The sequence below is a fragment of the Zonotrichia albicollis genome, chromosome 6 (assembly GCF_047830755.1).
Source record: "Zonotrichia albicollis isolate bZonAlb1 chromosome 6, bZonAlb1.hap1, whole genome shotgun sequence".
Taxonomy (NCBI): Eukaryota; Metazoa; Chordata; class Aves; order Passeriformes; family Passerellidae; genus Zonotrichia; species Zonotrichia albicollis.
In genome coordinates this window covers 10,020,373-10,046,402 of record NC_133824.1, presented here as the reverse complement: position 1 = coordinate 10,046,402, position 26,030 = coordinate 10,020,373, and the positions used below count along the sequence as shown (strand labels likewise).

The following is a 26,030-nucleotide window of genomic DNA, read 5'->3' as shown; positions in this document are numbered from 1 at the left end:
TTTAAAAACACATTTTCAAAGAATGAAGCAAATAAGCCAAGTGGTTAAAAACACATTTTCAAAGAATGAAGCAAATAAGCCAAGTAGGCGTGCATAAATCAACACAGCCACCTTCTCCTGTTGTTCCTTTCCTGGCTTTGGGAAGCAATTAGATTTCTCTGCTGAAAAGTAACCCTCTTCTATAGAATAGACTCTAGTTTTCCCTGTCACAGGGAGAAAAGCTTTAACTGAATAGGAGGGGCAAGCTGAATACACAAACATGGACAGGAAATCCGAAAATTCCACATTAGCAAGGCTATAACAGTAACAGAAAGAGAAAAGGATTTATCCCATTTCAATAAACTACTCAGTACACTGACTAGAACATGGGCCAGTCAGAAGTCAAGCCAGTAAGAGTTTGTTCCCAAAGCAACAAGTACACTATTAATAGCTTCATTAACAGTGTCATGTCTTTCATTTCACTGATGTAAAGTGCTACTGATTTCTTCAATGAATCAGTTTATTCTATTACTACCCCCTAACACAACATAAAAGGATCCAACTCAGACTTTTGCTTTCTTGTCTTTCCACTGAGACTCAGGTCAAAAGAAGAAAGCATATATGATACAATTTTATGCATGATACAATTTTATACCAAAAAGCAAAATATAACTAGCATGCTTCCAATTGAGTGTATATATTAGAAGAAAGCAGACAAAAGAATGTAAGAAAGCAATTCAAATAAAGAAAACAGTAAGCATGAAATTATGCTAAGCCACAGCATGAAAAAAGTTATGACAAAAAATGGCTTCCATGGGAGAAAATTCAGCATACGCAGATACTATTACTAATAATCTTAAATGTTTGTATTTTTAAAACATAAAGCTTAAAAATGAAGATTTAAATAAACCTTCACTGCTGTTACCTGAAAAGAATCACCTCTGAGTCTGTAAGAAACTACCACAATTACATATCCTTAAGCAAAGTATCATTTAATTTAACATGTTTTAAGTATCTTCTGTGGTTATTCCAGTTGCTTTATGGCAGAATGTTGTATTTAAAATATTGTAATTAGCTTCAACAGCATCTACAGTCATCTCTTAATGTCACTGTGAGGTTTCAACACATTCTCCCTTGCATTAGATTGATTAAGTATTGGTTTGAAAACACTGCATGCTGCATAACTCCACAGTGAAGCATTTTAAAACAGCATCACATTTTTATTGAGCATTAGTTATGTGGCCTAAAAGCTTACACCAGGATAAAGCTTTCACTGCCAGAGTAAAGGTGGCTTGTCTCTATTTGCTTATAGCAATGACCAGAATGTTTCTCAAGTTAGGAAATAAAACTTCATCAGCAAAACATCTTAGGAAGGTTGCAGAATCTCTGCTACTGAGGCTTTTCAGAATGAATCACCACCAGGGGTGACGCAGGTGTAACTGACTGTGTCTTGGCCCAAACAATTAAGGGACCTCTTTGAGGTCTGACCTCCTCAGATTGCTGTTTTCAGCAACTCCATGTGGCAGCAAACATTGCCAGCTGACAGATGGTCACTTACCAAAAGCAAAAGGAACTAGCTTCATTCTGATCAGGTCACTGGCATTTAATGAAATTCAGTAATTAGCAAGCAGCAACCTCTGACACATCTAGTGCCTGAGTCTTAGCTAGCATAGGCTTGAGACTGTACAAAGCTTCTTGACTGCCCTGACAGTCTAGATTTCTGAAGCAAAAAACCTCAGGCTATGAGCAAAACTGCATATCAAAAAAGTGGGAAAAAAACCAAAAAACCAAACACCACAACAAACACCAACTACTCCTCCTACAAATGCCATTCCAGGATACTCAAGGAATCCTTGGATTCCTAAAGCTTGAGGAATCCTTTATATTAGACAAAGATTAGATTATCTTAGACAAAAGACATTTCTGGAGCAGGAAGTCTGCTAGAGCAGGATGAAATCAGACAGGCATGCTTACTCAACTTCTTTTTTTACTTCACACAAACACACAGTCAACCCCCTTGTCAACCCACTGAAGTAGCCTTTTCTGAAAGGGGTCCCTCAAAAATCATCCTGTTAACCTGAGTGAATAGAATAGCTTTGCACTGCAAGCCTATTACCTGCTATGGTTAAGAGTACTCCAGGCCAAGAAAAATTTGACCAATCTGTTCACAAAGAAAAGAGGGCATGAGAGGTAGCAATGAGTGACTGCCAACAGTTTAACAGTAAGACAGAGGTACTGGCTGAAGACTAGAGGAAGTCAGGCCACTACTAGTCTGAACTTGAAGACTGACCCTTATGAAATCACAAATTTACTTTGTACCCCAAATGCAAGAATTGTAACACTAGCGTGATCTCAGACCAATGGCAAATGTAATAAAATTCAAAAAATTTACAAATCCAGCCCATGTTTCCACCAACAGGACAGAAAGACACCCTCATGTAAATTCATAATTGATTATAATTTCATTTTTGTCAACTCCTCTCGGATCCACACTCACCATTTCAGAAAATTGCTTCTACCTAGGAATATGCAACATTTATCTATGAATATTAATGCTTCCTTGTATCTACATCTAACTATTTAAATTTAACAGCAAGGTTTCAATTTTTTAGCCAGCTAAATTTAAACTCTAAAAACTTTACTTCAGAAACAGAAAAATATTCTCTCAAGTGATTTAACTGCTTAATTAATTTCTAAAAGAATCTATGTGAATTACAGCCTTGCTGCCAGCTATTCATGGCTGATAATACCCAAAAATTTAATATCATTTAACCAGCATAAAACTCCTGCAGACCTTGATGAGAGTCCACATTCATGATCATCCCCATCTACTCAACAATGCATCTAACTTAATACTGACCAAAAAATAAAAAAGCATAAACACCCTAAAAAGAATAAAACCATTAGTCTTGTCTGTATATGAGGCTGTGCATCCCTTTAGCAAACAGAAACAAAGGTTTTTTTCATTACAGTCAGTAATCCTACAACATGTTAGAAATCTCCAACACTGTGCTGAAACCCACAACACAACAATGAACATTATTCATCTTAAAAAATACTAGGATCGGACTAGGACAGAGTTATGGAGCCAACAGCAACCCTAAAACAGATTAGCTAAAAAATGGACCATCTTACTTAATAATGTATCAAAATTACTGGGTTTTCTACCCCCAAACACAGTCTGTAAACTCAACATAATTATCAAAACCATGTCTTGTTGCCATGTCTTAACACAGATTAAATTTTTCACAAACTATATTAAATTGTCACAAATTTTCAACCATATGTTTTCTTTTTTCCAAAAAAAGTGCTGTGTTACAGCATGTGACCTCCAATTTTGCATATCTGTGAAAAAAAAAATTGAAAAAAACCTGCTATGCAATACAAAAGTGGTATCTTCCTAAAGAATGTTCCAATTACCAAAACCTCAGCACGAAAACAGAATCATATATATGAGTATGCTTCCAACATTTAACTTAAAAATAGTGCATCTTACCCCCTGTTCCAAGAACTTTCAGGAGCTCAAAGTTTTCAATGCCAACTTTCTCTGCATGGCCTGTCAAATTTGCTGAAGGGAAAAAAGAAAAAATCACGTCAGATATGTAGTACACCAAAAGATCACTCTGACATCTTACTACAGCCCCAGTAAAACCAAGTTAGCAGTTGAATTAAATAAGCAGTGCTAAGAAGACATCCCAATTTCATACTGTACTCAACTTGAAAAGCAAGGGAAAGCAATTTTCTTGCTGCCATCAGTGTACCCAAAGGTATAAAATCCCAGAACAGCAATTGAAGCCCATCTAGTCTGTATACACCATCTTCCAGTGTATCACTGGGCACCTCTGAAAATAGCCTGATTGCTGTCTGTAACTATGTGATTGGAGATTACAGACAAGGTGGAACTGCACTATCTCTTAGCCCTAGCACCCTGAATACTCTTCTTTCTTTTTGGATTTTACTCTTTTTGGATTACATAGTGTATGGAATGACACAGAGCTCCAACAGCTGTTCATGCATTTAACACAGTATTGTTAAAGACTCTCCATTAGTACCAAGTACAAATTACCTTAAGTCTACATAACTTATAAGTATGGAAAAAATCTAAGCTGCTACAAAGTTGTGTCATTTGTTGCACAGTCTGGAAGCAGGAGGTTCTATGTTTATAAAAACCTATACCACTTTGGGTACTTATTTTGTCTAACATACATTTTTCTAAGCAGGGATATAAAGACCTCTGTTTGAAAAAAGGAATTGTGCAGGGTTGGTTTATTGTTTACCTTTTTTTTCCTAAGCTCCTATAAGAAAGCCTTATGCAGTTGCCATTTTTCCCATCTTTGATTCCTGTTATACTATTATGCATCCATTTGCACCAACATGACTACAAACCATTCAGCAAAAGCCCTCATGAAATGATCCAGGCCAAAAAGCAGCAAGACAATAAAGTAATTAAGCTTGATAATTCATGTACAAGTTCCGCTCCCTGATCCACTTTTACTGAGCAGCTTCAGAAGCACAACCAAGGATGCAGCATCAAGCAGCAAGTGAGTCAATATGCACCACAGGAGCTGAATGGAGCTCACTGTACTGCTCCTGACTGCCAACAGAACAAATACTCCTGCTTCAGCTACATCACAGCAGTAAGGAGGCCACTCTCACATGCCAATAAATGAGTTATAGCAAGTAAGACAAACTGAGTGTCTATACAATGAAGGTATATTCTGTCACAGAAGGTAAATTCAATATTACATATTTAATATTACTATTTAATATTACATATTACTCTTCTTAACAAGTTCTGAAAATGTTACTCAACACTGACAGTTTTAAAACACTATCTTTCCTGCCAGGGACATCAGAAACCACAGGCTATTCTAAAGAGACCAGGGCTACAGTATCCATTTTTTAATGAAGGAGGGAACATCACTGAAGAGATTCAGGACACAGAACTTCTCTGGACACCAGCTAAGTAAGCGCTGAACTGAGGGTGGGAAGAAAGTTATCACTTCAAAATCCACCGATTTGGATCTTCCACAATGGACTACTCCAGAAAGGTTCTCTCACATCCTTTAAGAGTGTCAGCAGAAGGCTTTTCAACTAAACACCCTTCTACAAAGTAAAACAGTCACTTAATCCTTCCATATTCTTGGAACTGAATATGGTAGGATTAAGGAAGTTACAGGAAGAGTGGAACCCAGAGAAATGCTGCTTCTCCAGTAACATGCTGAAGATTTGCAGTGCTGGCTGCAATCCTAAAATGAGATTAAGCCTTAAAACTCAATCTATTCATCTAAACTGTACCATAAACTCACATTCAATAACATTAGTAAAACCTTTTCCACTTTCATGAGGCTACACAATAAAAAGTTGAGTGCTATCTAGTTTGAATTATTATGTACTTGTTTCAATGTGAGCTGTAATTTTGCACTTTTCCCTTAATTCCATTTTTACTTCCACTCAGGATGCTTAATGGCCTTATCCCAAAAAAATCTTGAAGGTTACTGGAATATTATTTTCATAATAAAAGGAGAAAATGACACCACAAATAAGCATGTGGTAAATGCAAAATAAGACCCATCTCATTCTTTTTACATTATACTGAGGAAAAAAGCCAATCCACAAGACAGCTAAAGGATGCTGCATAAAACACACAAGTATGACAGGACACATGAGACAAACTCTCTCACAATCACTCCCCATAAAGCAAGAAGTAAAATTATCCTTAATTAAAAAATAGGAAAAACAAATCTTCCCATAAAGCAAGAAGTAAAATTATCCTTCATTAAAAAATAGGAATAACAAATCTTCAAAGCTGTAAGAAAAGACGAACAATTCCCAGAAAGTGCTCCTCCCAATGTTGCCACATGGCAATGGTTTTGCTCCAAGAGGCTCAGCTGCAGTGTTCAGTCCATCTCTGAAGTCCTACTGCAAAAAAAGCAGGCTGAAGAACCTGTTTCTGCCATTTTCTACTAACTCCCCTAGAGCAGTCCTTTGCCTTCATCTGCTGAAGCAGGTGCAGCACTTTGACACTCTAACAGAGGTGAAGTGCAGCTTCTCCAGGATAAAAGTTGTCATTCCAACATTTCCTTCAACCTGCTTTCAGAAGCATAAATCTCAAAATATCAATTATTCTATTCACCACCCATTCCCAGAAACCTGAATGGCCATTTCTGGAAGACCTTTCACCAGGGATGCTCTCTGCAGTTACAAAACTGTTCCAAAACTGCGGATTTTAAAGGGTTGCAATGAGACCCCTACTGCTACTAGGACTGACAGAACAGTGGAAGGCTTCTCACACCTCACAGACATCACTGTGCTGGAAATGGTGATTAGCTCACTGCATACTGGCACAATTAGAAGAATCCTGCATTTACTAATATTCTACTGTAGTCCACACCCATCAGCATTGAACCAACATGGTTAAAGAGAATATGCAGCTGAGGGCAACAGCAAGAAATAACACATCAACTCAGAAAAAAATAGCAAATGGAAAGGCCAGGACATCACAGTCCCCATAAAAATAAAGAGAAAACAGAGATACTAGTCACCATCATCACCTCTGAAGGCAGGAAGAAAGGAAATATCCAGAAATACTACCACTGCAAGACAAGCCTCCCCTCTGCATGCAGGGACACCAGAGCCCAAAGAGCAGAGCTGTCATTTTCAGTCCCCTGGAAACAGGGCAGCCTGTCTATCCAGACTGTCTATCCAGCTCTCCTTGATGGAGGATCTCCAGATGATGTAAGAGACATGACTGCCATCTGCACTACACCTGAACTTCGAGAAGGCCTCAAGGGAACTAACAACTGTGCGAGCTGGTACTGTGCAATGATTCTGTAAGCTTTTAATTGCACTTCTAAGATCTTGAGAAATATTTCAACAGTGTTCTCAAGTTAAAATGTGCTCTGTCCTCTGCTTCTGGACCCCACTGCATACAGGTCTTGAAGCAGACAAACAAAGCTAGAGCTTCCTCTACTGAACTAGATTGAGCTCTGCCTGAAAGTTGAAACTTGTCCCTGCAACATAAAACCAATTCTTGAGTTTCACTGAGCAGAACAATGAACCTCAGGCAATTTTAAGAACAGAGAAAACAAGAAGGAAAATTAGAAGACATTCTGCAATACTCCAAATATTAGGTTGCAATGTTCAGTGTCAGTATCAACTTGATCTTGAACTGTTACTTCAGAGAACGGCCCATCCCCACTCACCTACCAGATCTACTGAGGTCACAGCATCAAAGATCAGATGTTGCTTTATAACTTGTATGTTAATGCCTTACTCAGAGGGGAGAGAGGGTGCACACTCCTTTTGGGGGAAAAAAAGCCCTGACACCATGCAACAGAAACTATGCAACTGTTATTTATTAGACACTGAAGAAAATGCATATGTTATCTGTTATCTGCTATATAGAGTTATACTTTGTTACTGGTTACAGCAACTAGAACTATTTGTGAAGGAAGTAAAAGTATCCTGCAGTCCTTGTAATCTGAGAGACCATTGCCACCGAGTAAGTGTCAGGTCATTGAACAAGAGCACCGTTTAATCAGCTCAGGGTACTATCTTACAAGCCTTAAGCGGAATTTAAAAACCAGAACATCTTAAGAATATTTTTCTTAGGCAAAAGAAAGAATGTAGAGCAAAAGTAAAACACACACAGAGTTCTGAACTCATGTGAAAGAAAAGAATATACAGTTCATGTTGCTCTGAACTTCAGGGTATCAGTTGAGGTAACTGGGCTGGTAACTGCTGATTCTCTAGAACATTAGATGCTTAAGGGTAAGACCACCTGAGCTGAGAAAAAAAAATTTAAAATTTGAAAAACATTTCGAAAAAATTCAAGCTCTCACAAAGCTGCTGATCACATTCTAGAGGGCTTAGAAGCCAAACTTGACAAAGATCTCTGAGGTATCAGCTGATATAGTATGTATATACATAATATAGTATGTATACATGTGTGCATGTACATGTATGTATAACAGCATACATGTACACTGCAGGGAATACAGTATGTGGAAATTCAGAAGCATAAAAAATGCGGTGGAAAACACAATAAGAAACAGTCACTACCATCATGAAAACAGAACACAGAAGACTATCCCACCAAAGATACTACTTGCATATAGAAAGCTGAAATAAATATAAAAGTCCAGATATCAGAGATTAATGACACAAACTCTGTAGTCTGGACTGGAAACTGCTCCATGTTAAGATCCATTTGCATTCAGCAGCAGCCCTTTTTCTCTTACAGAGCTGACTTCATGAGTTTTATCATTACTGTGAGCTGAATCACTATGAGGTCACCAAGACTGAACCCTGAGGCACCTCCATGGTCAGCTAGAAACTTAACGTGTAGCAACACTCTACGTCACATAATTGCAAAAAAAAAAAAGAAAAAACAAAATGTAATTATACAAGATGCTAATGAATAAAATTGCTACAGATAATCTAATGCTGAAGAGAGTTGAAACAATCAGATATGCACAAAAGATTGTGCATATCCTCTCAAATAAAAAATTATATCTAAGTACAAGACATGAATCAACTTCAGTTTTCTTTATCATTAGTAATGAATGAAATAATTTATAGAAATTCAGTCACAGGCACCTTGGACACAGCATCAGAAGTAAGAGAATACAAATTAATTTATCAACAAAAAAAGAGCAACTGATAACTTACATGTTGATGGAAGGTATTTACATATTTGGTTACGCAGACCTTAACAAGAAAACTTAAGAATTATCCTCTCCCAGGTAAAGCTTTTATAACCATCTATCCAAGACAGCATAAAACATTTACAGCTGTCCAGGAAAATGAGAAGAGGAAACAGCCACAATAGATTCCAAAACAAAACATAAACCCAAATAAACTGACTGCAGGTAACGTGAGTCTTTCACAAACCAGTCTGCCTATCTGCAGACTGAGTCAGAAGCAAAGAAATCTCAGCAGAACTTGCACCTCGTTGTTGGGATTCTGTAGGGGGGAGGAGACAGAGAGCATGTCTACCAGAAGATACCAAATTATGTAATGATGAGGATACAACAGAAATATTTACATGAAAAATATATTGGAAAAACATCCTCAGATACCCAAGCCTTGTCACATGGTTAAGGAATTTCAGCAAGTGTTCTTTGAACTGCCTTCTGAATAAAATCCTAAGATGTATTAACATGGCATGTAAGACTCCTGATTGTTTTGTGGAATTAAGCCTGAGCTTTTAAACCATCACATTTAGAATACATTGGATCAGAGCTAATAAACAGGCTGACAATGAAGACTGCACCTATTAGTCCTCATTTATATTACACATTTTACAGAACATCACTGAAACAATGACAGCAAAATGATCAGTTGTGCCAGACCTTTGGACAGATCATTTTAGCCAGGTTTGTTGGATTCCAAAGCCTGGTGCAAGAAAAGCTAGCAAAGAAAAAAATCCCACTCAACAAAAAGAAACAAAAAGCCACAAACACAACCCAGGAAAGATCAATAGCTGTCCTTCCTCATAATCAAGGTTATCAGAAGATAAATAACAATAAATTCCTAGGCTACAATGAATTTTTAGAAAATATTGATTATGTAAAGAGTAAAATCCAGAGACTGAAGCGGTATTAAAGATGATTAATAAACTTAAAATACTCTTTGCTGTTCCCACAATTCAGGAAAACATATATTTTAGTGCTCAAAAGAGAAAAGTAGAAGCAAAAGCAATCCAAGCTTTGAAATAGCTAACTATTAGTACCTACTGATCCCTAAACAATATACAAAATTGTTATTATTTACATATTTTATGTTATTATATATAATATATTGTTTAGTATGCAATAAAATATTACATCTGTATGTTGTAAGTAAGTAAAAACAAAAAAAATCTGTCTTACAGAAAATTTGATTTTAAAAGTATATTTTAAGTCTCATAAAGTTTCTTTTTAAAAAAGAAAAAATAAAGTACTGTACAGGTGCCAGATGTACCTCCACAGTGAAGGCTGAATTCACTATTCAGTGCATGATCCATCATGTTTTTTAGTCATAGGAATTTTCACAATTCCCTAGAATGTAACATGAACCTTCTAGTTTACAAATAAATCCATTCTAATTGAAGACCCCATTCTGGAAGGTATAGCCAAAAATTTGTAATATTAAACACTATAGATAATCCACATATTTATTTTCTGAAGCTTTTTACAGTTTCATACTGAATTATAAGTTTGACTCAAGGGGAAGTTCCAAATTCTTGTGCCTTTGGAGTTCTGCAAGCTGTTGCTACATGAACTTCTGGGCCCTACGTGCCTTTTCTCATGCATGCCTGGCAAACTGCAAACTAAAGCAAGTTCTTTAGCCTAAAGATTGTGATAACATTAAAACAAATCCAGCATCCTCTTCAAAAGTCTTGCTAAAAGGAAAAGAACAAGACTTAGCTATTGTAAAGCAAAACAATGCATTTAGACCCCACTGCCCATATGTTCACAGAATGTCTCAAGCTCCCTTCACGATCCCAGTTTTGGGAATCTCTGCCTCTCCCTGGGCAAAGCAGGGAGTTCACAAGCATGGGCAACCTCCTGCCAGTCACTCACACACACTTAAGGTACAGGATCCTTTGATCCTTTTTTCCAGAAACAAGAGGAGGTGGGGAGGAAATCTCACTCTTAACTGTTCTGTTTCCTTTTTATCTTCTGATATCACAAGCCTTTTCTTCTCTTTCCATATCCTTCTCTATCATGTACAATGTTTCCTCTGATAGGCTTTATGTTTGCCATTGTTCCGTTCTGAAGCATTACCAAGCAACAGAAATGTTAAGATGTAACAATGTTATTTTTTCAGTGCAAACAATATGTATTTTCTAAAGTCTCAAAAAGATAAAAAGTTGCATTAACTCTGAAAGTTAGCCCTCAAAAAATGAAACCTTTCCCTTTACAAGATTCCAGAGATAAATGCTAAAGAAAACGTCATTTTCTTATTATTTTCACTGGAGAGATTCAGTGACAATCAGAGAGAGTCACCACTTCCTACTATTTCAACTTTGGCATATTTTTGCTTCTACTTCCTGAAAAGAGATTCCACTTTCCCCAAAGAGTCATTTTCCTTCCCAAAGTGAGACAAGTAAGACAGTGACTATTCTGAAGTGGCTGAATTATGAGCCTTCTATTAAGAACAAAAATGGCTGGGTGTTAGGAAAATAAAAAACTCCACAAATACAATTAGAAGAATATCATTATTAAATGATATGTGTCCTAAAAGTCACTGCTCCTTCCTATTGGCAAAACATCATATATATACACACAGCAGTGCCCAGTATTTGTAAGAGAGCACATCACATGCTATCACACACAGGCACTCAAGCGTTCCTTCCCTATCACAGACCCAATCTACAAGCCTATCAAGTGATGTTTTTCCAGCAATTACTTTTTGGTCATACAACAGAGGAATTTCAGGGCTCTAAGTCTATGAGATAAAAAGCTAAAATTAAACCTGACCCTACATATCAAAGCCAGCACTGTAATTTCAAAGTTTAAAAGAAGTCAAGCTATGGTATGATAGGGTTAACAATCAGCTGGTCTATGCAGAAACAGCACTGCATATGCTCTAACTTAATGCATTTTCATATACTTCCATACTTGCTTGGAGCTAACAACAATCATCTTTTTCATTCTTTAAGATCCTCATTTCATCTTAAATTCAAATTCTAAAGTATGTTCACTTACTCACGACCATAATAAAAGCCTGTCCCTAACTCATTTAACACTTTTAAAGCAATCTCAAGACCATGTAATTGCAAATGTAAAGTGTAACTGTGGGTTTACCTGTATTCAGCTAATTTGAATTAGTCAGCTTGTTACCATGGGGTTCAAGTAACTGCTTCCAAAATATGAACAGATACTCCCTTCTCAAAGAAGCCACTATTTCTGCTACAATAGTAAATTCTTTCAAAGCTCTCTGGAGACTAACCTTTTTTTCATCTGCCAACTGACAGCTACTTTCAATCTGTAATTCTAAATTATTAAATTACTCACGGAGCTAGCAGCATCAAAGAAAGAACACAGAGATGAGGAAAACGCTGGAATCTAAACAAATTGCACAACAAAGGATATTCATTATATAGAATATATTTAGGAACAACAAAGATCCGCTTGCTCCAAATTCTAGTTCTTGCCTGTCCTCTCACTCTCTTTCCCAAAATGAAGCAAAATTAAATAATCATCCTGCATATGCTTTAAAGATGTGGTGGGCCGACCCTAGTCAGCAGCTAAGCATCCACACAACTAGACCCAGTACAAAAAAACCTTTGAACATCTAAAGTATCCTATACCTTTATGTATTTCTGTATCAACAGAAGCTGACCACAACTTTTCTCCTCAAATTATTGTATCTCTGTGCACTGTATAGAGAAGTCCCGAGCAGTATCCCCACACGTCTTGCATAGCAATGACACTATTGACACCTTCGGGAGTAGGTGTCTCCCAGGAGTACATGACAGAGCAGCTCCCTCCTCCACCCTGGTGCTCCAGAAATAGACAAGTCATTGCTAGAAAGCATTTTTCAGAAAGCAGAGTATTCTAAACTGAATATGGAGAAGAGAACAAGGAGGGGAGTAGCAACTTATTCCTACTAAATTGAATTCCAGAAGCTTAAAAGACAAACAAGGTTGAGAATTTTTAAAATAAAAATGATAGCTGGTACTTCATACAGCTATATTTGTGATCAGGATTAAAATCAAAGTTGCTTATTATGCTACATTGTTTATTCCTCAAACTAAATAACAACCCCTCAGGAATACGTGTTCTCAACCCTTATAAAAGTAATATAGTAAAAAGAGACATAGTTATGCAAATATATTGAATAAATACGTCCCATTTCCTTTCCCCTTACCTTTTCCACACTTAAACGTAGCAACACTTATCGAGACAACTATGTTTTCAGCAGCTCCTCCTTGAAAGAGGGAAACTACAGTCCCTTCGATTTCTATAGCTATCAAGAGACCGCCTTTTTTTTTTTTTTCTTTTTTTTTCCTTCTTCCCTCCTCCTCCTCGCCCCGCCAAGCAGCGGTGACAGCCGCGGTCCCCTGGGGCAGCCCCCAGGGCCGAGGGACAGCACGGCACCGAGGGGGCCCAGCACCAGCACCTGCCTTTGCATCGGCCCCTCGACAATGTCCAATATATTAACCCGGCGAGCAGCCCTCCCAAACTTTTGCAGCGAACGGCATCATGTGCTCACTCTCACTTCAGCATGGAGAAAAAGACGATGACAGAAAAGGAATGAAGGACATGAGTTAACAGCACCTTCATTGTTAATCAATACAGAGAATATACGTTCTGATTGTGTTTTACACGCTCTTCTAAACTGACGTTAAGATTTAGATTTTACTGCGGTGTTCAAGTTGCCTGGAAACTTCTGAGAAGCAGAGAATCCTTACTAAAAAGAAATAAAGCTCTTCCCAAACACAACAACCTACAACGGAGGATTTCTGTTGGATCTTTAAAGGTCATACATATTTCACATGTTCAACTACTTCTCCAGAGGGTCGTCAAGTAACTACCGAGCTACAAGAAATCCATAGAATGAAAACCCAGATAACTCTGTGGTTACGTGTTGGCACATTCCCCTCCCTACAATTCCGGCATTTCACCGAGGTCAGAGAAAAGCTGTCACATAAAACGACTTCATTTAGGACTGGAACAAACCGCCCCCCCAGCACAGCTATAGAAGTCGATCAAACACACAACTTACAAAAAAATAACGTTTATAAGAGAGCGTGGCTACCCTTTATCTCCTTCAAAAGCGTCAAATACCACCAGGAAGCGGGACAGGGAAGCCAGGCATGGAGCAGAAGTCGACGTGAACTACTTTTCTCAGAAATAAGAGAAGGCCCCCTCCCCGCCCCCATCGTACGCGCTCCTGCCCTTATATTCCAGCTCATCCTCTTTTTTCCCCCCGCCACTGAGATTTCCCCACCGGCCCCACCAACTCCGTTCGCTCCCTGCTCAGCCGTGCTCTCCTCGGCGCGGGCCGCCCGTGTCCCTCCGCCCCCGCGCGACCCCCGGGCCCGCGCGCTCACCGTTCCTCAGCTCGTGCTTCACCGTGAGGAGCGGCAGCTCCGCTTCCCCCGAGGCTCCCTCCATGTCCTCACGGGCGGCTCCGCCGCCCCTGCCGCTCCCGTGAGTGCGAGCGCGGCGGCGGGGGGATGTCACCTGGCCCGAGACGGCTTCTATTTTCCAGGGGCGCTCCGGGGCACAGGAGCCATGCAGGCGCGCTGGGGTCTGCCGCTCTCCCCTCCGCCTTCTTGGAAGAAGGGGTGGGAGGTGGAGGCGGAGGTTGGGGCAGAAAACCCCAAACCTACACCGCCCAACAACAAACAGTTATTAAAATCTAGGGAGGCACACGCACGACGGCTTCCCTCCCCAGGCGCTCAGAACCAGCCCATGTCCTTGCGCCTCCCCTCCCCCGGGCTCCGGCCGCCCTCCCCGCCCGACAGCGGGGAGCGGAGCGGAGCGCGGCCGGGATAGGCTGAGCGCCGCGGGGGGAGGAGGTGGGAGCGCCGCGGGGAGCGGCTCCTACTCAGGCGCGCGCGCCCCCTCCCTCCCCGGGCCGGGCGCTCATTGGCCGCGCGCGCCCGCGAGCCCCGGCGGCCGTCGGGCAGAGAACGTTCCCCGCGCGCCGCCCCCGCCCTTCCGCCGAGCGCCGCGCGCCCCCATTGGCTCGGCGGCTGCGCCAACCACCGACTCCGCCCCCCGCCTTCCCCGCCGCCCCTCTACTCCCCGCTCTTGTTTGTAAACATTCCCGCCCGCCTCTCCCGCTGACCCCCGACCCCCGCGGGAGGGCGGGCGCTGGGCTGCCGAGAGGTAAGGGACGGCACTGATTGACCACTGGAGCTGGCAATCACCTGAGGGAGGGGCCATGGCGCCCTTCCTCGCCTTACGGGCGGCTTCCATCGTACTCGAAGGGGGAGCGGCCGTGGGCTGACCCACTCGCAGTGGAGGCCGGGGGGGAGCCGGGCTCCAGCCTAGCGCGGGGATGCGGCAGCGGGATGGGAAGCGGGGTATCCCCGCGGGGGGATGCGGCTGGGCAGGGAGCAGCGAGGCACAGCCGGGGACGGGGGGATTTCCGCAGAGTCCCGGCCGCCCGCCCGCTGAGTCCCTGCCGTCCCGCACGGGAGGCGCGGGCGGTGCGAGCCGAGTCGCGGCGGCGGCGGCTGCGGCACACACACCGACAGGCCCGCCTACAGCCCGCGGCCGTGCGCTCCGGTCACCGGGCTCAGGAGCCCACAACATGGGGGCGCGAGTGGCGCGGGCCCCAGTGCACCAGGGGTCCCGCCTGGTGCCGCCTTCCCCTCGGCCGGGGCCTGGAGCGGGCCGAGAGCGTAGTGGCCTCTTGGGAGGTGGAAGAGGCCGCCTGTACTGAAGTGAAAGCAGCCTCCGTGATCGCTGGAAGGGCGCACGGCCTGCAGGGTTCTCGCAGCTCAGGAGGTGCCTGGCAAGGGCTTGCTGGTCGCAAGATAGGAGTGGGCGAGCTTGCTGGGGCCGTACATCCATGTGCCCCGTTCACCTTGCCTTGCCTGGGCCGCGTTCATCTGGTCCCCTCAGCTGCCAGGGAGACACTGTCCTCTCAGAGGCATTGATAGTGTTGTTGCGGGAGATACGGTTCAAAACACATCAGACCTGTTCATCTCAGTTAAACTGCTCGGTCTGTTACATATCGGAGGCAAGCTGGTGTTTCTAAAGCTGTCCTCATTTCCTTGCAACAGATAACTCAAATGACTTTTCTCTCTGTTTCTTATTTACAGTAATGTCTGGCTTGTTGCTCTTGAATGCGACTGCTTCTATCCTTACACACAAGCTGCTAATTCACAATGTCATGTCTCAGCAGTAGTGTTCACACAGAGTCTAATTAAGTTACATCAAAGATCAATGAAATAAAATGTCTTGTGCTAATCCATTATTCACACTCCAGTATTAAATGTTTGTGTGTTTGTACCCATATATGTAAAAAATGCAAGTACATGTATCCGTTTCTACAGTTTCCTGTGGAGAGATTGAGTTTTGCTATTTAAAGTCGGTGAGGTTTTCTGCTTCATAATTGTTTGTATACCAGACCTCAGGTTTAGGGTGCCTATGCAGGTGTCATCCCATAAATTAATACTACCTAAGGGTTTCATAGTATTTTTGGTAAAACTTTTGAAGGTGTTTCCCACCAAGCACTGCACCTGTTCTGTGGAGGTATCTCAACCATATGACACAGGATGTATGGTACAAACATAACTCCTCCAAAAAAGTCCATCCAGTTACTGCCTTTCCACCAGTATTATATCAAGACTATAAAAATAAAAAGTCTGAACATGGGAGTTGTTTTCAAACTGGAAAATACTTGATTCCCTAACTTTTGTCGCTTGTTTTTAGAAGCATCACTATTGCAGAGAAAGTAAGTATTATATAAAAAGCATAGTATTAAACAATAAAAGGGAACATGGAAATACTAAACTGATCAATTATTTATTAATTAACATTATTAAATTAATAAGTTTTTGCATCTTTGTAATGCAAAAATGATGGCTTCTGCGTACATCTGGTGGGCACTGTGAGATTTACTTACTCATTACAAGGCGTAACAACCACTTCTGATTATTCCATGTCCCAGACACTAGATTTTAAAGAGCCTGGTGCTATATTTCATCCAGTGGCTCTACTAGCCTACTCTTGGACTAACTGTCCCTGGCAGCCTCAGAGGGGAGAAGCTGAAATCTGACTCCGTTTACCAGTACTCAATGTGAGGGGTGCTGGCATTGCGTCCAGTAGTTGTTAATAGTCTTGGTTTCAGATGTTCGTAGCTTGACAGGCTGTGTCTGCTTATTTGCCCCAGGCTGAAAATTTCTCCTTTCAAATTTCAGCTAAAACAGCTTTAAAAAATGAAGTAATAACCCTAAAATACCAAAGCAAGAATACTGATCCATGCTGACAATGCATATAATAAAACACAGTGATTATTGTGTATATTTCAGTTTAAGATGTCACTGGCCTTGCAAAGTACTACTGCATGAACTGAAAGTTCTTTATTACCACTGAAGGATCCCCTGATGTACTTGAAACATGGTCATTCCAATAAAAAAAAAAAAGATTTTTTACATAACAATTTCTGCAGTGTTAAAATGTTTTTGCAGTGGGATTCTTGTGTCATGTCCAGAAACAGCAAAGCAGCCCTGCTGAATGCTTGGAAAGAATCCCACCTTTTGACAGACAAAAGAGCCATACTTGCACTGAAATCCTATACCTCCTGTCAGCAGTCCATGAGTGCAAGACTGTGCTCAAGTTTTCCTTTCAGCTGAACTTTGGGAGCAGTAGAGGGTTAGACTTGGTTGTGTACTTGACATGAGAGTAGATCTATACCTTGAGCAGAATGGTCCAAGCATAGTGGGCTGGTGACATTGCCTCTATCATACAGCAGTATCACGTGGCTTTGTGGGTGGCTTTAAAGGACAGAGTTCTACCGGCCTTAAGGATAGATTGGAATTACAGATACATGGAAATATATAGGCTGCATCTATAGCAGAAAATAAAACTGATTAGGACTCGTTCGGTAGGTGTCAGGGAAATGGCATGGTGCGGCTAAATTCCTTCCCCTTCAAGAGTGGCCTTTTTTTCACTGCCTCCTGCATTTGTCGAGCCTGCATACCATTACTGAGCTGTGCTAGCCTCCAGCTTGGATGTACAAAGACATTGCTTGGAAAAAATACTGGCCAGGGACCCAGCCATTCCTGGAAGCACGCCAGCAGTCAGGAGTATGGATAGTCAGGTGCCAGCACTGACTGGGCCTCTGTCCTGTTTAGGTCACTGCACTGTCACAGTCAGATGAGGGAGGAAATTTGGCTCAAGCCTGCAGCCAATGCAGCATGAGAAAGTCCAGGAAGAGTGATGTGCTTAGACCCAGAGGGAGTACAGACTGGTCTGTAAGAGTTTTTTTGTTATTTTGGAGGAGTAAAACCACCATTGGTGTGTTAACTGTGCTTTTAGAAGTGCAGTTTAACTGACTGAAATTGTTACTTGCATTTAAATACATTTGTGTGTATGTTGCAACACTGAAAAAAACCTACTGTTTGTATGATGTGCATACAATAAATTACCCCTCTGGTATAAAAGGAAAAATATTTCATGTTTAAATGCTTAAAAGCTCTGGGGCAGTGCAGAGCTACTCATGATCCATAGTGTCAGTGGTTTCTGGTTTTTAAGCAGTATTTTCATATTCATGTGCACAACCCGACAGGTCAGTCAGCCAACAGTTCAGTGTTTGGGCTGAGCATGTGCAGCAAGTTTGGGAATATGGAGTAACACCATTCTAAAGATAGATGTCCCTTCTCTACCCCACAACAAAACTGTTCAAAAATATGTGTATTTACTTGTCATTCCTAATTGTAAAAAGAGGGAGGAAAAAAATGCTGTGGGAAATTCCCACATGGAAAGATATTATTGAGCTTCATTAAAGAAAAAGTGTCACAATATTTTATTTTTGGTTCTGAAAGAGGTGGTGTGCCAAGCTGGTTTGAGGGCTGAGGTGAAATTGAAATGCTCAGTGTACAGACGTCTGAGAGGAAATGAGAGAGAAAAAGAACATGAGTGCTAGAGCTGCATAATTCCAGGGTGCCGGGGCCTCACAGTTTTGAGGCATTTGATTTACTTTGTTTCTGAAGGGAGCTGCTTATGGAAATTGTAATTTCTATGGAGCTAAAGTTGAAGGTGTTTGGTGCTTTCTTATGGTCATTGAATTGTTACAGAAACAGGTGTTATTTTCAAAGGACAAATTTCAGAAGGCTAGATGATACAAAATGTTCCCCTTGATCACTCCATGGAGAACATTTGCACAGCAGAAGAAAAAAACTATCAAATTTTGGAAACCACAAAATGAATTTAGGGAAGGACTCACTGTGAAAGACAAACTTGATGTGAAACAACTTTTGTGAGAAATTTTAGTTTAGTATTAGTTCTACTTTTTAGTTTGCATTTCTTCTCTGTGATTTTTATCTTTTGTTTAATCTGAACCTTTAATTGAACAGTCTGTGCTTGATAACTGTCAGAAAAGTAGACTGGGTAGGTATATTTGTTGTTAAAAGTATTTTTTATGAAACTGCTCTGGGCAACAGTTTTATCTCTCTAAAACCACTTAATGTTTTTACCATGAAAGGAGAAGTTATGCTAAGCATCCAAGTCTAATAATTCTCTAAACGGAAGTGGTACAACTCTGTCAGGAAGTGGATCATTTCTTGAAAGAGTGCATTTAAGCATTACTGCTTGCTTCTAGGGTCCTGTTTCAGTTAGTATTCATTTCTTCACTGAAAAGTGATTTGTTTCTTTTTTTTCAGTCACTGTACAATTTCAGTTGCAATTACCATTATATTACAGGCAGCACTTTCAAAAGTTTAATTACTAAAAGTCTACCTGGTTATAAAAGAGGGGAAAAAATTGTCATGTCTCTCAGTTTCTGATGAGGAAGAGGAAAATGAATGAATGCTGTCAATAGGGGAAAGAAAGCAGCACTAGCCATTGACACAGAAATAGGAGTTTATTTCACTTTTTGAACTGCTAAAGCTTCTTAAGATAGGCAAAAATAGAATTTCTGTTTAATAAATATAATTGACTTTTGAATCCTAATCCTTATTCACAATAGTTTGAATTTTTTTCAGATTTGTTGGAGGAAACACAGTGAACTGTTCTACATAATGTTGTCATTAAACCTCAGTAATACTCCCTGAGTAAACTCTAAGTCCTTTTCAAAAGACCTGCATGTGAATTCTCACTATTTTGAAAATTTACTGTCAGCTTTGGAGAAGGTGACTTTAGAAAGGAGAAGTTAATCAAGGTGATCTGAAAGCTAGTGATGATGAAATTAAAACTTATAACTCATCATGAAGATTGTGAGTACATTCTGATAGTTGCAGAACTTATGGTTCTGTTTTCCTACCCCAGACAATGAAGCATAAATACGAGGAAAAAAGGGTTTAAATGGCAGAACTTCAAGCTATGCATTGTAGTTTTTAAAGTGAGCCTGCAGAAAAAGAGTGAAAAGAAGTGCCACATAAAATGAAGGGGGAAGGACAATTTTTGAAAAGCATAAATGAAAAGTAATGAATTAAATTTCCACACGTTTTCTTCTAATGATGTATTTAAAGGTATTGCATCTGTTAAATTACCAATGAGCAAAAAGAGATTTAATGAAGTGAACAATTACAGAGGTTCCTTTCCCTCTATCTTGAGAAAAGCTGTCTGATTATTGATTTTGAGCCTATTCTTTGAAACTTAAAAAGATAAGATGGCTCCATGAATTGAAATAATGGAAAAGAAAATCTGTAAACAAATGGATAAATTAAGATAATATATTTCAAACTCAGTTGGTGAATCTCCTGGATTTTGAAAGGAACTTGGAGCTCCTCAGAAAAAATATGAAAACTCCCATTAGTTTCAAGTACTATATTAGGTGACTGGAAGGCACCTCTTAACATAGAGTGTTGTCATATTTTATAATACAATATGATTTAATATAATCAGCATTACGTTACAACTAAAAACAGCTTTAAAAGGACCAGGAAAATGTTTTGATGAAAGATTTGAAAGATTACCCTTAGTTTTAAACAACAAAAAGAAACTGTGTTAGAAAACCAGTAGATAAATATGTTTCCATTAACATGGCCTAGATATAAAATACTATTGTGAAAAATCAAGTAGCAAAAACTATGAGAATGAATTACAAATTTTCAATACATCCAAAAGATGGGGATTTCTAACTTCACCTGCATAATTGACACTGGCACTGTAAATTGTGTGTCTTGGGACCAGAGCTAACAGGTAACTGGTATTGAAGCATTTCTATAATTTCATTACTGGTTTTCTTAATTTTTTCATCCCATACTGATTTATTTAGATACAGGATGCAAACTAGGGTATCTCTAGCTCAGCATTGCTGTCTCCAATGCTGCCCAGGAGCAGCTGCATAGTGTCATGAAAGTCTCTGGTTTAACAATGCAGTTCCTAAATAAAGACATCCATTTGCTTGCTTTGACTTTGCCATTTGCTAATTTCATCTGATGACCCATAATGATTTAGTTACAAAAGAGTGTGAAGAGTTGTTACCTTTTATTTCTTCCAGGATTTTATTGCATCTGTCCCTATTGCCTATTTCATAGGCAAGCCCAGAATATGAAGCAGTAACTTCACCACCTAAAAATACCCAGTAAAATATTTACTGTAGATAATCTGCTCTAGAGGTTATGCACCAGGCACTTGGAGTTCTTTGAGCTTTCAATAATCCATGCACAGCCTAATTTCTTTCATTTTTCTTAAGTAGAGGACTTCTAGGTGAAACCTAGGTTATTTAAATGTTAGAATACTCCGTTTTATTAATCTTTTTTCTTTTTTAATGTAAAGTGTTTGCTGTGACAGTCTTTGAAGAGGATGTCAAACTCCAGTTGGTCAGAAGGCATTTTACCTCTTTTTGTAAATTCCTTGGGATTTGCATTTTCTCTGAAGTGTTAAAGACTTCTATGCAAATAAGTGCCCCATTAGGCAATTTTTCTTTGGCTGTCATTTATTAAGCCTGGCTAAGAGTGAGGTTTGGCATCCTCCCTCTTACAACATGTCACATTCAAGCTTACTTTTCTGTTGTGACTGCTTCTTAATGTATTGATGGGAAGCATTACAGCAATGCAGATTATTGACATTGTAAATAACTCCATTAACTCTGAGGTATTTCAACCCTCTCACTCCCAGGCATTTTTGAGCTTTTATAAAGATTTATACTAGTAACACATCTCTCTCCATTTTTAAAAGAATGCATTCTATTCAACCAGATTTTATTCCAGACCAAACACTGATTACAGAAACTGTTGTCAATTACTTGCTTCCCATTCAACTCAGTATTGCCTTCCTGGAACTCTAGTGAGATGCATCTTCAAACTGGAAGTCAGATGAGGCAAATGCCACAGATTCTTAGAATTACTTGTAATATGCAGAGATGTTAGTGTATAAATTTGATTAAATCACTTCTCTCAGTCACTGTCTTGCTTTAACCCTAGCCAAGCCCAACCACCTGCTCACTCACTGTTCCACCAGCACGTTTGGAGAGAGAATTGGAAAGGTAAAAGCTGGAAAACTCATAGGTTGAGATCAAGACAGTGTAATAGAGAAAGCAGAAGCCACAAATATGAGCAAAGCAAAATAAGGAATTAATTCACTGCCTCCTATGGGCAAGCAGGTGTTCAGCCATCTCCACCAGAGCAGATCCCCATCACAAGTAATGGTCCTTGGGAAGATGAAATCTGTCATTCCAAATGTGTCCTGCCTTCCTCTTTCTTTCACCCATTTTATATACTGGACATGATGCCATAAGGTCTGGAATGTCCCTGGCTGTGTCTGTCCCCAGCCTCCCATGCACTTCTAATTTCCTTGCCAGCATGGCAGTAGGAAGAGTGAAAAAGGCCTTTGCTTTATGCAAGCCCTACTCTGCAATAACAAACACATCTCTGTTGCCATCACTGTGTTCAGTCAAATCCAGAACACAGCCCCATACCAGCCACTGTGAAGAAAATTACCCCAGCCAAAACCAGTTGTAAGGCCCCAAACAACTCACTTGATGAGACTTTTAACAGGGCTTACAGTTGTTCATGCACTTTGAATTAGATTCATGGGAGAAATATTGACAAGATATTCTCAAGAGCTCAACAAGGAAAACTTTACTGGCAACTCTAGAAAATCAAATAAGTTTGACAAAAAGTTTGTAGCAGCATTCAGTCAACATAAACCACTTGTTATTAAGTGGTTTATATATAATATTAAGTATTAGTTTCACCCATTCAATTTAGCAAACTCAAAGCCCATTCAATTTTAAGTTACTCAGAATTCTAACAAGAAGGAATCTGAAGAAAGAGAGAAAAGATACTGAAAAGAACAAATATAGCTACCAACTCCTGAGTTCCAGCAGCATTCAAGTAATAGAAATTCCAAGAGGAGGAAGGTCAAGAAATTCTTGTCTCGTGTTTGGCCTTAAATACCCCTTGGCCTTCCTGGGCCCTTTCCCCCGGTGGGACTTTGGTCATTTGGCCACTCAGGAGCTGGGCTGGGAGCTCCAGGGGCAGGTGTGGAGCATTGCCTCGCCTCTGATGTGTCGGGGATTGGTGGCTGCTGCAGGGCTGGGATAAAGGCCAGGGTGGTGTCTGGGGCAGGGCAGTGCCTCAGCACGGAAAGGCCTGTTCTGCCTCTTACACACACACACACAAAGGTTTCGAGCCAGCAGTGCTTCCAGTCTCTCACACCAGCACAGAAACAAGTATCTATAATGTGGTGTGGCCTTATAATATCTTCCCACCCAAGAACTTGGCTTTGGCAGTTGTGAGATGCTTGCCATTATTCTCCTGCTTCTTTAGATAACAAGTTGATTAAACTGTTCCACTGTGTGACAGTATTTTTCTTTAGAAAACTGTGATTAGTGGAGGTACTGGTTTGGTTTATGCATAAGATAAAATAATTACTTTTGGATAACGAGTACCAAAACAACAGAACTATAAATCATTTGAGTTTGGACAGGAACCCACTGCAGTCCCTGAACTATGCTTTGATGGATATTTAAGGAGGAGATGGAGAGGATTTCTGAGGAAATCATCAGAGCCTCACTGCTTTGACAAACAGCAAGTGTTAATCCCTTATTTAATCTTGTGTCTCAAGGCAGACCATACTCGTGTTTTCTTTAGCCTTTTATGTACCCTTTTTGACTTCAGATATGCCACGGAAAAGTAATCATGCCTCCTCTAAGACAGCAGTTGCCTAATCTTTCCAGTGCCTCTCTTTGTCTGCAGAGGTAAATGCCTTCACACCACCCACACACCCCAGGAGAGCAGCCTTCCCCCCACTCCCTGCCTCTGCGACATCCATTTGCCTTTAATTACAGACTTAAGGATGTTGTTGTCACAGCTGAAGGTGACGTTAAGTGTCTCTCACATCATCACTTGTCTCTTCCTATTGCTGCTTTTACCCCTCTATGTTGAAGCTTCACAGTGCATCCTCTTAGATAGTTGAAGCTTTGGGCTACAATTTAATCTGTTTTGGCCTTATGGATTTGGTTGTTCTGTTTGGTTTTGTAAACTTTATTCCTGTTGGAATTCTAAAATGTGACTAATATAGAAGTCATTTACTCTTATTAAACCACAGCCTTTTCCAGAATAACCATAAAACCAAAACATTTAAAGAAAGTCTGCCTATCCATTTTAATAATATCATACCTTGTTTGTAGAATAATCATCACTAATCCTCATCTGTTTACTGTGGAGAAAGAAACTTTTCCCTTGTCTTTCCTGATTATTTGCTTGTCTTACATCTACCTATTAACTCAACATATTCATGCAATAAAATATTCCAGCCATCAAATTACCCCCAATATTCATAAGTTGTTTCAAAGAAGCCACAAATGTATTCTGATTTATTACAAAAAGATATAACGAATTTATTCTAAATGTTATTTTATAGATGGTATTGAGGCTATTTTCAGCAAAAGCTTCAATCTCTAATTGGAAATATACAGCTTTACCAACAGGACAAGTGTTTGGTGCAGGTGAGAGATTACATCACCATGCAATAATACTGAAGAGCCCTTACTATAGCTGGGGAAGATACAGACTTCATGCTCAGCAAGATGCAGACTTGCAATAAACAGCTGCCCCCCAAAATTTCTTATTAATGTGCTATGATGAAAGCCTTTAGGATGCAACTGGGAAAATTACTTTTTCACTGAATCTGATAAATACTATAAAGGTCAAAAATTGGTTGTCCATCAGAAGTATGTGTCTATCAGACACAAAATCAGCCATCTGTAAGTGTGATATCTTCTCTCTTCCTGTTTATTTTTAAGAAAAGCATTTGAGATGGTTGACTTCTGCAGAGCTCTTGAACACAAGGTCACTGAAGTTAGATGCATATTCTTAGCTATTTTTAATTTACATAGTTTATATCCTAAACAATGCCCACTTAATGCACTTTATTTCACATATTTTAGTTTGTACACTTAGTAACTGTGGAAAAGTCATATACTGATCATTCTATTCTTTGAATTATAGGTTACACATTTTGGACTTTTAGTCTGTTAAATTATTCAGTCTTGAAATAAGTGTTTAATTTGAAACAGTTTGCTTTATGTAATCAACCACAGAATTAATATATATATATATTCATATATAATGCATCTATAGTTTTTATAAATATATATATATACACACTTTTTTTGGCCTAGATTTTGAAACCAAGTGGAGATCGCAGTATTTTCCTCCTTCAAAAGGAGTGGAAAATATTGTGTAATATTATCTGGATCTACTCAGAATGCTTGCTTTTTAAACTTTCCACTAAATGGGGGAGGGGTGGGCAGAGAACCATATTTGTTGTTTGATGCAAAGGACACTGATTTGTTTATTTTTATATATGGTTTCAAATTCTTTTATGTGCCTTCTGGTAAACTTCTGGTATCTCTGATGTCTAGCAAGAAAGTCTCACTTCATTCCAGTCTTATAATTGAATGCGTTGATGAGCTTGCATTACTTCTGACAATTTTCCCATGGACACAATGATTGTATCTCTCATCTATCTGCAGTTTGAAGTGCTTAACAGATTCAAAATCAGCCTTGTATAGCAAGCTTTCTATGTCAAACTCAGCTAATTTATAAAGACAAGTATTATGAGAATAGGAAAGAAATTTCCATTAGGGAAATCTGTCAGTAGAGAATGGAGTTTGAAAGTCATTAGGTACCATCATCTCTTCAGATGTTTTAGTTGTAGTAACTATTTTTTTTAATACCAGTCTCCTAGTGCTCCATCAGTGTGACTGGAAATCACAGCAGTTTCTAGTAACTGATGCCTGTTCATCTTCCTTTTGACTGATTAAAATCTTCTCATTTCAATCTGTAATGAGAAACACCTTGGTCCTGTATTCAAATCAGGAATAAAATTCAAATCAGTTCTTCCAGCTTTGCATATTATTAAAAATACTTACTGGTAGTTAGGATACAGCAATATATGACAAAATACACCTTGCTCTATATGATT

General features: G+C 39.8%; 2 protein-coding genes across 13 annotated transcripts in view; one reads left to right on the top strand and one right to left on the bottom strand.

Annotated features, from left to right (window-relative positions):
* RPS6KA5 (ribosomal protein S6 kinase A5) overlaps positions 1–14,638 on the bottom strand; it is a 66,395-nt gene extending 51,757 nt beyond the window's left edge. Inside the window, exons 1-2 of one of the 2 annotated variants that reach the window (XM_074542470.1) lie at positions 14,027–14,638; positions 3,476–3,547 (exon numbers count right to left, since the gene is read on the bottom strand). In XM_074542470.1, coding sequence (XP_074398571.1) covers positions 3,476–3,547; positions 14,027–14,090 — 136 coding nt within the window. In that variant the 5' untranslated portion in view covers positions 14,091–14,638. Of the gene's footprint in view, positions 1–3,475; positions 3,548–12,840; positions 12,906–14,026 lie in introns of those variants that run through there. The other variant, XM_014264486.3, reaches the window with a different exon arrangement.
* Positions 14,639–14,670: 32 nt separating this feature from the next.
* DGLUCY (D-glutamate cyclase) overlaps positions 14,671–26,030 on the top strand; it is a 48,544-nt gene continuing 37,184 nt past the window's right edge. For 7 of the 11 annotated variants that reach the window (XM_074542480.1, XM_074542473.1, XM_074542477.1 and 4 more), the window contains exon 1: positions 14,671–14,810. The gene's annotated coding sequence lies outside the window, so the exon portion shown is untranslated. The remainder of the gene's footprint in view (positions 14,811–26,030) is intronic. The other 4 variants (XM_074542481.1, XM_074542474.1, XM_074542482.1 and 1 more) reach the window with 3 other exon arrangements.